This window comes from Plectropomus leopardus, chromosome 8 (genome assembly GCF_008729295.1).
Source record: "Plectropomus leopardus isolate mb chromosome 8, YSFRI_Pleo_2.0, whole genome shotgun sequence".
NCBI classification, from domain to species: Eukaryota; Metazoa; Chordata; class Actinopteri; order Perciformes; family Serranidae; genus Plectropomus; species Plectropomus leopardus.
This window is the reverse complement of record NC_056470.1, coordinates 5,778,331-5,791,642: the sequence shown is the minus strand read 5'-3', so window position 1 is coordinate 5,791,642 and position 13,312 is coordinate 5,778,331. Positions and strand designations below refer to the sequence as shown.

The following is a 13,312-nucleotide window of genomic DNA, read 5'->3' as shown; positions in this document are numbered from 1 at the left end:
AAGGATAAGTAAATGCACTACTAATGCACTACTACCAAGGATGTTGAGTGCAGGTGTACAAATAGCCTTAATTAAATTCAAGGTACAGCAGGAGTTCACTTCATATTATCTTTTCTATCACTGCTTTCAACACTGTGTATTCAAAGTCAGACTCTGGGCTTTTATTTTTCCTTGATTACAAGTCTAGGCAAGCTCAAGGTCAAGACTGTAAAATGAGAACTCATATCAGTGCTATTGAAAAATGTTCTATCACATTGCCTCTTATCTGTAAACCATAAATAGTTAGTTGTGTCTGTTGCACTTTAGCTTTGTATAATGTAGAAATCATTTTTATACTATGCAAGAAAGACATTCCAAATAAAGATGCACTTCTGTATATCACTAGTAATCAAGCTGCAGCTTTGCTACATATAAAGTCTTGTTTATTAGACACTAGAGGCCATTCAGTGGGCTGTATAAACAGGATGCCTTTCAGAGACAGACAGCTACAGCACACGTAGGTTTGGAGATTCCTCTGTGACAAGGCCAGGATATTATTTTGACAAAGTACCACTGTTGTACTAACAGTTCCTCCACACGGAGACCTGGTGGAAGTTTAATCCGCCCTTGTGCACTTTTCCAGTGTTTGCCTTGCACTCCTGTCACTACACAGAATTCAGACTCGAAAACTTGAAGGGAGATGAGAGCAGTGCCAGGTATATAAAGTAAATTGGAGCTGATGAAGCAAATGGGAAAGAGCAGACAAAACAGTCTGAGAAAGTGAGAGATCAACAAAACAGTGATCAGAGAGTGTATATGAAAAGGTGGTGTGTAATGTATAAGTAAATAAAGAGTAATTCAAGGAGTCTTTGAAAAAATACAACTAATTCTCACCCTTGGATAATCACTTCCTACATTAATTCATTTAGCTTTTCTGCACTATTTGACTCTACTACCATTCTCAACTTATTGCACTATAACTTGCTATATTCCACATTTTGCACTGTACTTTACTAGACTCAACAGTTTGCACTACACTTTAATATACTTCACATATATTTAACTATGCTCCACATTTTTCATTATACTTCACTACATTCCACATACTGTACTTTACTATACTCCACATATTGCACTATACTTTATTACATTACACTCCATATATTGCACTATACTTTACTATACTTCACATATTATACTGTACTTTACCATACCCCACATGTTGTTCTATATCATACTCCACATATTGCACTATACTTTGCTATAGCTTACTCCAAATATTACACTTTACTTTTCTGTACTCCACATTTTGAATTGTACCTGACTGTGCTCCACATATTGGACTATGGTTTACCATATTGCACACTCTATACTCTATACTATACTCATACAGTGGTATGACTCATAGGGCACATCTCCACTCCACATAAACATTCTTTTCAAATGCATCGTCCTTGGTCTATTGTGACTGTCTCTTGCTTTTCTGTCTTTGTGCTTGTGACCCTGCCGCTATTAAAACCCACGTAAACCACACACAATTGGACAATGACGTGTTCTGTTGCTTTCTTGGCCATTGGCAACATCTTATCAAATTATTCCAGTGTGCATCCGTGACCATGCCCTTGAGTGAAGCTGGTTGGCAGGCAACCATCCTCTTTCTGATGTACTGCCATCAAGCATCTAGGATAAAGCATTTTGCTGATGGCACACAGACAGAGAGACAGTCATACATGGACCTTGGAACAACTCTGAACAAACTGAAATATGTGTGAATGGAAGGTGGACAAATTACAAAAGGCTTATTATTGCTTTACTGTTCAGTTTGACAGGGGATTCTGCCATATTTCAGTATAATCTCCATTATGAAGAGTAATCATTCAGCAAATGAAGTGACCCATCAATAATAATTGGTATAATCAAGGTTGTGGAGACAGAACTGCAGAAAAGGGATACATGAAGAGATAGGAAATGTTACACTCACACCTGCTGGCCAGCAGTTGCACTAGCTCTGATTTTGGGTCTTGTGTCACCAAGAGGTTTCCCCTGGTTTCCCGCCTCTCTGTGTAAAGCACGGTTAATCATTGAAACCGTGGCACACAGACCTACTGTAACTCAACATTCCTGACCTACAGATGGGTGATTCATCATCTCAATACCAATTTCTCCAACAAAAACTTTCCAAAACGCGTCAGTCGTGAACAGATCCCTGGCCCTCTGTACGCGTACGTGGAAGTTACGTCACTCAAAAGTTGCAAACGCATGATGGCTTCAGGTACGGTCGAAAATATTACATTGCAATACGAACAAGCTTGTGTATGACATAGGGAAGTTTTTATTGTAAAAGGAAAGCTTTATTTTAAAAGGTTTGCTATTACCAAGTAGTTACAATAAAGACATTTTCCCCAAGTATCATGATAATATCATTAAACGTGTTTCCGATATGTATTTCTCCTCGTCATGTTATCAATAAAGCACAAATTGGTTTTGTGTTTTTTTTTTTTATATGGCGCATTAAAATATCCTCAAGAAATTATTTTGTTGCATTGGTGGTTTGGGGAATATTTACCATCAGGCTTAATATAGTTTAAACGCGCCATTGACGTATTTGCGTGTAATTTTCAGATGTCAGAGCACGGGAGGAGCACGTGAAGGCAGCAAAAGTTTAGTGAACAGAGTTGACATACTGGTGACCATGGAGGAAAAACAGAGCAGCACGGACACAAATTTTACTCCAGGTACCACAAATAAGTTGTTTTTTAGTGTCCCCAGTGCAACAGTAGAGTAATATATCAAAATTGAGGACATTATCAAAAGTTAGCAGTGAACCGTTAGCTAGTTAGCCGGCTGAGGGTAACGGTAACTATCAGCCAGCTGTTGTAGCAGCTAACTCAAGTGTTATGTGTTATTGAAATGTGCTTGTTTTAAGAAACAGTGGTTTTATTTTAAGTTTTAACTTTAAGTTGTGTTGAAAAATCATGTGGGTCACACTTGAGCTGCCTCTCTATCTTGAATTCAGGTCAGTTCATCAGAGACATAATGAGAACAAAGTTAGACTCCGTATAACCTAATTCCGTGAGGCTATTTGCAAGATCAAAATGACACGTCAAACCAAAACCCACTCTAAAAATCGTGAAGTCTAATGTTACATTTCTCATCGGTGACATTAACATACCTTGTATGTCATAAGACCTCATATCAACCATTGGGATAAAATCGGCATGCATATGATCCACCAAACAGCATTTAAGATATTGTTACAGTGTGTACCCTCAAGTGCAAATACCATCTTCTTTGTTTGTTTCTTTGTTTATCACGATTAATGTGAAATTTAAATGTTTGGATGTCTCCATTGTTTCCTCTATGATTTCAGTCAAACTGCTACCTTAAAGTTAATAATTAAGCTTTGTCCATTTAGACCCAGGGGGAGCAGAAACAACACAAGATTGTCCACGTGACCCCAGTTCAGAGGAAATAATCAGCAGACAGATGAGTGAACAGGGCCGGTTTGCTTATGCTGCTCTGTGTGGTGTCTCTCTGGGCCAGTTGTTTACTGGATCTGAAAACAGGTAACAGAGCCTGAAGGATAATGTCATCATGACACTCTGTGTGTGTGCTTCCTAGTTATGTCAATGTAGTCATTGTGTCAAAGAGTGCTTGCTTCAGTTTTTTTTCCTGGTAAGATAAAAACCATCCACCATCGTGTAATCCCACCTAATATGTTATTTAAGGGGTAAGAGGGTGGATTTTGGTCTGAAAAACTTTGATTCAATTTTTGTTACATACATACTTGTGTGAATTGACCTGGGTTTTCCATTTCTAAAGTGATCATGGATTTCCATACTAAAAGCTAGAAAATCAAAATTAGAGTTGCACAAATTGAAGTGGGTTAGAGTGGAATACTTACATAGTCTTTCAGAAGTCTCTGACATCCAAAAATTCATAAGTTGGAAAAATGAGAGCAGCCTGAGTAAGAAACTCCAAGAAATCATGATGACTGGTCTTTTTATTAATTCATTTTTTTTCAGCAGAAATGAAACATTACTTAAAAAATGTCTTTATCTTCTTTCATGTGTGAATAATGCATTAATAAGTACACTTTCCTCAGTGTTTTCAGGGAGCAGTATCTGCAGGGCTTGGTGCGCTGGCTGGACCTGGATGAGTCCGTGATGCCAGTTATGGGGGCTTTCCTGTCAGGTCTGGGCTTTGAAGGCTCGGACACCTTCCTCTCCATCTTACAGGCTGAACCACTGCTGGCCTCTGGATCCACCCCTATCATACAGGTGACGGTCACTCTCACAGAGAATGCAAATAGGATTTTAGCAAATGTAAATGAGGCGAAGAAAAGTTGACTAGAAGGATAAGAGCACATTGGCTGTTTGACTGTAAATGAGTGCAATAAAAGAACACATTAAATAAAAAGGTACAATTGTAATAACTACAGCAATATGAAGTCAAAGATATATGTAGTATATTAATAATTTGAAGGTGTGGGAATCACTAGAGGCTTTATGATAAAACATTATCATGATGGGATCATGGGTCAATATTGCTGCGATCTTGAATGTGTTGCGATATGGTAAATATTGCCATAACATATATTGCAATGTATTAAATTTTTTCTACTGCAAATATGTCCCAAACGATTATGTTTTTTATCTAATAAATATGTCTGTTTATGTCACTTCATTAATTTTTACTGCAGCGAAATGCATCCATTGGAATAAAAAAGCAATTGATTTCATTATCTTACCAAAAGTTTAATTTGCATCTGTAATATTAATTATTTATTTGATAATTGATATTTGGCTTCTGTATATCGATACCAAGCGAAAACATTGGGATACTATAATGTATTGATTTTCCCCCCCATCCCTAGTGATTACAATTAAAATAACTGGACAAGCAAGATAAATTATAACATCTGCATAGAATATGTATCAAAAATCAATTCTGCCTGAGGTCATACATGATTTTCATTTCACTAGATATGTGCAGTCATGTCCTATTTAATATATAATTATTTTTTAATTTTTTTTGTTAAGACAGTTTCACTACTGACTATGCTAACAAAGCAATTATTTTTTTACTCTCTATTTATTAACATAACAAACCATCAAATTTTAACCAGCTTTCACTTTATTTTACAGGATCTGGTGTCTTTTTCTGTCAAGGACGGTAAGAATCCTTTGATGAATTAATAAGTTCAACTACTTGAAATTCAGAAAAGACTGTTACTTTATAACTTTCATGGTCTGTCATGTACTCAGGCCAGTATGATGCCAGATCAAGAGTTCTCATCCGTCATGTCAGCTTTCTGCTTCGAGTCCTTCCACAGCAGCTGGAGGAGTTTGAGGAAACGCTGGGAGAGAGGCTGAGGGAAGGAGGAGAGGAGAGCGAGTAAGTCATGTTTGGATGGAAGGATAAGTGATGGATGATTGAGACACTTCGTGATAATAGGTTCTGTCTTAGCTTTACTTTTTTGACTGAATCCTGTGTGTTTCAGACTGTTTAAACAACACACTGTGCATCGCACTCACACTTGTATCCAAAAATGATGGCGTGACAATCATTGTGTGCCATAAACAAGAAGCTCATTGTTTTTAAGATGTCACGTTGAACGCACTCGAAGAGTCATTTGACATTTTTTATTTTTAGAGCCCTTGAATATTAAATAATAATACGGATGATGTGTCTGGCTCTGCTTCCATTAGAGAGGAGTCCTCTCGGCGGCAGAAGAGAGAAAGAGGGCGAAAGTTACGACGCTACCTCCTCATTGGACTAGCCACCGTGGGCGGAGGAACTGTGATAGGTGATTATTCAAGTGTTTTTGAAAACTTTTGAAAAATCTAGTGTCTTATGTAAACACATAAGGACCAGTATAATCTGGGGACCTCTGGTCATTTGTAATCATTCTGGATTTTGTCTGTGATTTAAATCCTGGGTAACTTGTGGGTACCTACCAGTTCCTTTTATTAATTGTACTCCTTTAAATTAAACCTGTTCATTTGTCTGTTTAAGAACAAGGACAACCAGCCAATTTGAAGGGAATGAATCACCTAACATAGACAAAACATCAACATAGTTTTCAACCAGCCTACTTCAACAGCATTATCAAACTCCTAAAATTCAGTTATGGCTTTTGGTTTTGGTGTGCTACCCTAAGATTTTCTTTAGCCCATCTGTCAACTTTCCCCTAGAAAAAAAATCATTGGTTGCCACTGCTCTGCACAACTTATCTGTACCTCTTTTCTACCTCTTACCCTGTTGAGAATTATGAAGGCTACGTTTGAAATTAGGCCTACAAATAAAGTTTTAACAGCATTTGGGATGCATGGGGCTAATCTCACTAGGCGGCATGATATCCCATTCACAGACAGAGAAAGCTCAAAACTATCAGAAGAGTGAATAGGACTAGAATTAATTTCATAAGCTAACCAGTGGATCACTAAATCACCCTAGAGTTTGAAGTAGGGCTGCAATTAGCAATTCTTTTCATTGTTGATTCATATGTTGATTAATGTCTCAATTAAATGATTAATTGTTTGGTCTGTAAAACGTCAAAAATTGTGAACAATGTCAATCAGTCCAAGATGATGTCCTTAAATCTCTTATTTTGTTCACAACACAACGATACTCAGTTTACTGTCATAGAGGAGTAAAGAAGTCTGAAAATATTAACATTAAAGTAGCTGGAATCAGAAAATGTTCCTTTTTTCACAAAACATTACTCAAACTGACAAATTGATTATCAAATCAGTTGGCTAATCTCTTCACCATACATTTTCAAGAGTTTTTTTCTTTCTATAGTCTTTTCTCTAAAAAGTCTTCACCTTACACACACTGGCTTTTTTCTGTTCTGTCTGACTGCTCTCTTTGTGCTTTTGCCAGGTGTGACAGGTGGGCTGGCGGCCCCGTTGGTGGCGGCAGGGGCCAGTGCTGTGCTGGGGGCTGGGGGGGCTGCAGCTCTGGGATCAGCCACTGGCATTGCAATCATGGCCTCTCTGTTTGGAGCAGCAGGAGCTGGATTGACTGGTAAGAGTTTTGGAAGACACATGATTATGTGCAGAGTTATTTTCTTTAGAAGTCTGACTGAACTTGACACTCGTTTGTGTGAAATATCTGTAGCTTTTCTTCATTTTGATTAATTTTCATATATTATTTCTCAAGGATATAAGATGAAGAAGTGTGTCGGGGCAATAGAGGAATTTGAGTTCCTGCCACTGAACTCTGGGAAGCATCTCCATCTGACCATTGCAGTGACGGGTTGGCTCTGCAGTGGAAAATACAGTAAGTATGGCTTCTGCTGTTTCACGACAGTCTCTTACACTGATTAGGTGAGATTAGACTGATAGAGGAGGCTGTAGCTCAGGAGGAAGAGCAGTCGTCTCCATAGCGATGCTAGTGGTTCGATCCCTGGCCCTTGCAGTTTACATATTGAACTGTCTTTGGCAAGATACTGACCCCCAAACTGCACGTGAGTGTGTGTGAATGTTCATTTGATAAGCAAGTTGCACCTTATATAGTAGCCAACAGTGGCCAACAGTGTATAAATGTGTGTGCGAACAGCTGAAAGATGGTTGTGTGAAAGCACTTTAAGTGGTTACTATGACTAGAGAAACACTATATAGATGCTAAATGCTAAATTACCATTTTAGATAAATCCTGTATCATTGTCTACGTAAATTTACATGACAATATCATTATTGTATAGTATTTCTAGTCTGTAAAATAAATTGAGAACATTTTCATGGATAAAGTAATCTGATAGGAATGTCTGTTTTTGATACTTTGTGCTCAGAGGTTTTAATCTTAACATATTATGACATCATAACAACTAAGTTCAACTTAAATTTAAACTTTCAACTGGTGTAAAGAGAAGCTATGAAGAGCGTGGATGGGATTGCTGGGCAACAGTTGTGCACTTAATGTTCAAAAACTACACCAGAGTGTCCACCTGAGATTATGCAAACAAAACACTTAAGTTCTGCTTTTACATAAAAAGATGCAGATGCTCTTCCCCCACTAAAAAACACTCAGTTTCAAGCTCAATCCCCCCTTCACACACAATGAGTAAAAAAACCACTTCAATTACAAGTGCTGCTTAGTCATTTCCTGACCAAATAACCACTGTCTTCCAGGTTCGTTCCAGGCCCCGTGGTGCAGCCTGGGCGAGTGTGGAGAACAGTACTGCCTGGTATGGGAGTCCCGTTTCCTCAGGGATCTGGGCTCAGCCATGGCCTCTCTGTTGGACGGGCTGGTAGGCATGGTGGCCCAAGAGGCGCTCAAGTACACAGTGCTCTCAGGTAGGAGTAGCAACATGCAGGAAGCACTTAGTCTATTCAGTGGATTTAGAAACAGAAGTGTTTATGCTTGTCATGAAATACTTTCTGATCGCACTTTCACTCTTTCAATCTAGACATAAAAAGTTAATGCTATTTTTCTGTCACACAATTACAACTATCTTATGCAGACATATGTCCTTTCGTTGCACTGCACTGATGTCTCTAACACCGTCACACTGTCCAGGCATCGTGGCGGCTCTGACCTGGCCGGCGTCTTTGCTGGCAGCAGCCAGCGTCATTGACAACCCCTGGTGTGTTTGTCTGAACCGCTCAGCTGAGGTGGGGAAACACCTGGCACAGGTTTTGAGAAGCAGACAGCAGGTATCGTACTACCTCTTAACCTCTGATAAGGCACACTTTACCGTAGTACAACAGCATAGGCTGTATGTAAAGATGGACAACGCCTTCCACTAGCCCCACCTATGAATGCTGAAGTTTAAATATCCAGAATACGGCTTCTCCCATCTTTTGCTGGTGATGTCATACAGAGCCAGAGTTTGCGGAGAGGCTATATCCGCAGTGGAGGACATCCCGCCAAAACACCCTTCTGAACAATTACAAGCAGCTCCATTGAATGCGAGCGCATGGATTGGCCAGCAAAGCTGTCAATCAAACTTATAAAAACAGTTTTTAGTTTGGCCTGTGTCCTATTCACTTACATGGAGGGGCGGACTTTATGACCTGTACTGCAGACAGACACCAAGAGGCAGTCAAGATTGAAATGTTACACTTTGGGGAAACTGTCATGTTGTCCATCTTTATACAGTCTATGTGTAACACAGCACTTTGTCATTTTGTGTACTTATTATTAACTGCATTAGTTTGACTTTCACCATGATACGTCTGTTTTTTGTTCTTTTGTTTGAACTCCGAGACTATTAAAACAAACTTTTAAATTGAATGCTGTTCAGTAAACACTATGAAGATTTAAGCTGCTGTAGAATTAAAAATTTTGCATCTCTTTTATTTCTGTTTTTTAAAGGGGAAGCGGCCTGTCAGCCTCATAGGTTTCAGTCTTGGGGCCAGAGTTATCTACTACTGTCTACAGGAGCTTGCCAGTGACCAAGGTATGAACAGCTTTCAGCAGCACTCGCTGTCTGTAAGACATCCCTGAATGGAAGTCATGACCTTTAAAGGCAAACTGCAAAATTACCATTTGTATATCAATTACTCACCGCATGTTACCATGAATTCATAAAGAAAGCTTTCTTGAATGCCTCCACAGTGAATGGAGAATCCAAAGAAAGCAAACACTCTTTCTGAATCAATAGTCGGGGGGGTGATTGCATTTAACAACAGGAAACTATATCAAAACAACTCTCACACAAGGCGTGCAGTGAAATCCAAGTCTCATTTTTTCAAACTTGTCACAAACGTTTACTTGGACTCAAGATTGAACTGATTGCATTGTGGTGGTCATAGGTCAAAGGTTAAGATCAATGGGACCTTGTATCTGTCTCATTCTTGTGAACATAATATCTTAAGAACACCTTGAGGGAATGTCCTCAAATTTGACACAAATGTCTATTTAGACTTAACAATAAACTGATTAGAATTTGGTGGTCAAAGGTCACTGCGACCTCAAAAAACATGTTTTTGGCCTTAAATTTAAGAATTCAAATGCTAATTATGACAAAATTTCTAATGACAAAAGTGTCTAATAGGATATAATTATGAGGTGATGACATTTTATATCCAAAAGGCCAAAGGTCAACTTCACTGTAACGTCATAATGTTCTGCAAAAACACTCTTCTGTCCATTACTCAATGTATCATGTATCTCAGGGACAGAAGGGGAGATATTTGGTCAGATACTGAATTGTTGACACTATTCTTAGGGGCCCACCTTGGCACTGTGCTGATTGTAGAGATCTGCTGTTCTGCCAGGGGAAGATATATGTCATTATACCGTTTCACAATTTGTTTAGGTCAAAGAGGTCCCCAAAATATGCATGTGAGTTTTTTTTGCTTAAAAACACCACTCAGATCATGTGTTTCAGCATGCCTGATTCAGCCCTCTTTTGAAAGGGCTATTTCTGTGCCTGTAGCTTTAATCCATGTTTTTTACAGACATGGATGTAAGCTGTAAGTGTAACATGACTGGTGCGTGGATGCATACAATCGCGTGGCAGTAATTCTAGTTTTCACATGGTCTCACAAACCAGTTGCATCCTGTGTTGTTGTGATTCTTCAGGTTGTGAAGGGGTAGTGGAGGATGTGGTCCTTTTGGGGGCCCCTGTGGACGGCTCTGAAAAGGCCTGGGAGAGAATGACCAGGGTGGTCGCTGGAAAAATAGTGAACGGCTACTGCAGGTAATCTAATAGAAATCTATTTAAGGATAAACTCTACATTTTAAAAGCTTACAGTTGCTGTGTAGTTCTGACATACTAATTGTTCAGTCACTTTATGTTTCAGTTCTGATGTTTTGACTGCCATGGATTTGGAAACTACTCTCTGAACAGCAGGATCTGTGATTTAAGTGTTTCATGAATAAATGACTTGCTGCACTGTCCATCTGTCAGGGGGGACTGGCTCCTGGGGTTCTTGTACCGAAGTTCAGCTGCACAACTGTGCGTTGCTGGGCTACAGCCAATCAACATCCAGGATCGGCGAATAATCAACGTGGATCTCTCCTCCGTGGTGAGTCACAGCTTCTATTCAAATTAGGCCCGCTAAAGTTTCCTTTATGAATAGCTTTTCAAGCACATATGAGCTGAAGATTATTTAACATTTTGAGGTTTTTGCCTTTTGAAGAAAAACCACATGCAGCAGTCGCTTCAGATCAACACTTTTCACCATAAAAATGTCACAGTTGTGTGTTGGATCAGTCTCTGAAGGTGTCCTTGATTTATTGATGCCGTATTATTAAATACAGAATTTTAGTAGCACTTCAAAAGAGACAGTTGTATTGCTTAAATCAAATTAAAAGATAAAGTAAGGCCCCTGCTGGTCTGTGTCAGTTTACAGCAATGCCTTTTTGCCTTCATGTAAATCAACATGATTCCACGTGAAACTTCAACATCTGGCTCAACAAAATTAGGTGATGCTTTACAAAACTAGGTAAAGCACCAGAAGTTTCGTAATTTACACAACTGAACATTTAAAAAAAGAACGTTAAAATGATACTTCACACGTCTAAGGCTTAGCCCACATGGATACAGGTATTTTTGAAAATGGGTTTTTTTTGTCCTTTGTTACAAAAAGAAAATACTGTCCACACAAGCACTGTTATAAAAACATCATTTCATGGGCTGTTTTGGGGATTTTTGCAATGCATGCTGCTATGCTAAGGTGTGGGGTTTTTTTGCAATGAAACTGCAGGGGCAAGTAAAAATTGCAAAATCAATTATGATTCTGTCATGGATTTGGAGTTTAACATTATGAGCATTCAGTGTTTTCCACAGAATTCCTAACAGAGAGAGAGAGAAAGGGAGGGGCTGAGCAAATCAATACCCTTATCGCAGCTATACAATAGGTGGGTTTCCATTAACCCTAAAATTGCGCAAATTGAAATTGCAAATGTGAAATACACTGAATGTAAACATGTCAATTAAGAAAAAAATCCAATTTATCGCAAAAAAAGTTTCTATGCTTGCATGAGGTGGTATTTCAGGTGATTCAAAAACACCCTACAATAAACACACTTTTTTGGCTCATATAGGCAAAGAAGAAGATAATGATGGCGCCTAATCAGAAGTCTGAAAAAACGCTGTTACTATGTGGCATCCTGGAATAGGGAACTCTTCAGAGCATTCTGATGCCTCTCCTCCTCAATATAGTGGAAAAGCAACTGTACATTTATGTTTAAACATGCAAAAAGATCCTGTTACAAGGGGTTAGAGTCAGCACTATATTGGTCATGTCTGCCATTGCATGAAATGTTACCTTATTTGTGCCACACCAAGGAGATACAATGTGACATCTCAAGCCAAAATTTCAATTTTCCCTGTATACACATCATACCCTGAGTTTCTGAAAATCTCTTAAGATCCATTTTCAGTGACCTAAAATGCAGTTTACGTGTGGCCGAAGGGCCATAGAAAAAGCTTTCAAATATACCAGTGTACATGTGGACAAGGCCTGGAGCACCATACACTATATTCCTGATCAAGTATTGTGAGGAAAAGGAAAACTATACATTGTAATCTACAAAAACATATGTCCTTTTTTTCAGTCAGAGACAGCTAAAACCATGTTTCTACTTCCCAGGTGAAAGGTCACTTGGATTACATGCGTCAGATGGACACCATCTTGGTGGCAGTAGGAGTTCCCACTAAAGAAGTCCCGGGAACCTCCTTTGCTCTTCCTCAGCCTGTAACCATCACAAAGGGAACAGGGGACGTCCCTGACCAGCAACAAGAGACGGAGACACAAAGCCAAGTGGAGGAGGCTGGTACAGGAGAGAGAAGTGGAGGCGTGAAAGAGGTGGCAGAGACAGAGGAGATGGGTGACGGTTGGGATATCCCTGATATTTCGGACCTGCTGGACTCATTAAATGATACAGAATCAAACAACAATTCACCACTTGCTTGTGAGGAGAAGGCAACAAATGGCGACTCAGCGTCTGCTTTTAATTCCTCGCGTGACGGTGTGGCAGACTCTGATAACGAACACATATCATGGAGCTGGGATGATACACACTGGACTGTAGAGCACACACACACAAACAAAGGCAGCCAAACTTGTAAAGAGCATGTTACAGGACCGGCTGCTTCCCTGTAAAATCTCATCCTCTCACGTTTTTTTTTCAGCGTCCGAGTTTCGTCTGAGGAAATTACATTCTTAACACAATGACATGCCAGAGATGGCTAAAGAGTCAATTCACACATAGGGTCGCCCCGAGTGAAAGCCCCCTGTGAATTAACTGCATTGTTTAACCTCAAAATAATGGTTTTATAGTAATGTATTAATTTAACCCTTTTAAAGCTGAGCAAATTGGCTTGATTTCTTTCAAAACATAGGAAGAAGCCAATGAGCAACAAAAAAAGAAA

General features: G+C 39.2%; 1 protein-coding gene across 1 annotated transcript; it reads left to right on the top strand.

Annotated features, from left to right (window-relative positions):
• Nucleotides 1–2,635: 2,635 nt before the first annotated feature.
• Nucleotides 2,636–13,293, top strand: tmco4 (transmembrane and coiled-coil domains 4). The gene is given in 15 exon segments (XM_042491995.1): nucleotides 2,636–2,714; nucleotides 3,395–3,545; nucleotides 4,085–4,259; nucleotides 5,127–5,154; nucleotides 5,247–5,376; nucleotides 5,691–5,788; nucleotides 6,868–7,011; nucleotides 7,147–7,266; nucleotides 8,118–8,282; nucleotides 8,506–8,642; nucleotides 9,304–9,388; nucleotides 10,516–10,633; nucleotides 10,844–10,961; nucleotides 12,531–12,974; nucleotides 12,977–13,293. Coding segments are annotated over 15 exon segments (1,989 nt in total). The 5' UTR covers nucleotides 2,636–2,671; the 3' UTR covers nucleotides 13,010–13,293.
• Nucleotides 13,294–13,312: the final 19 nt, after the last annotated feature.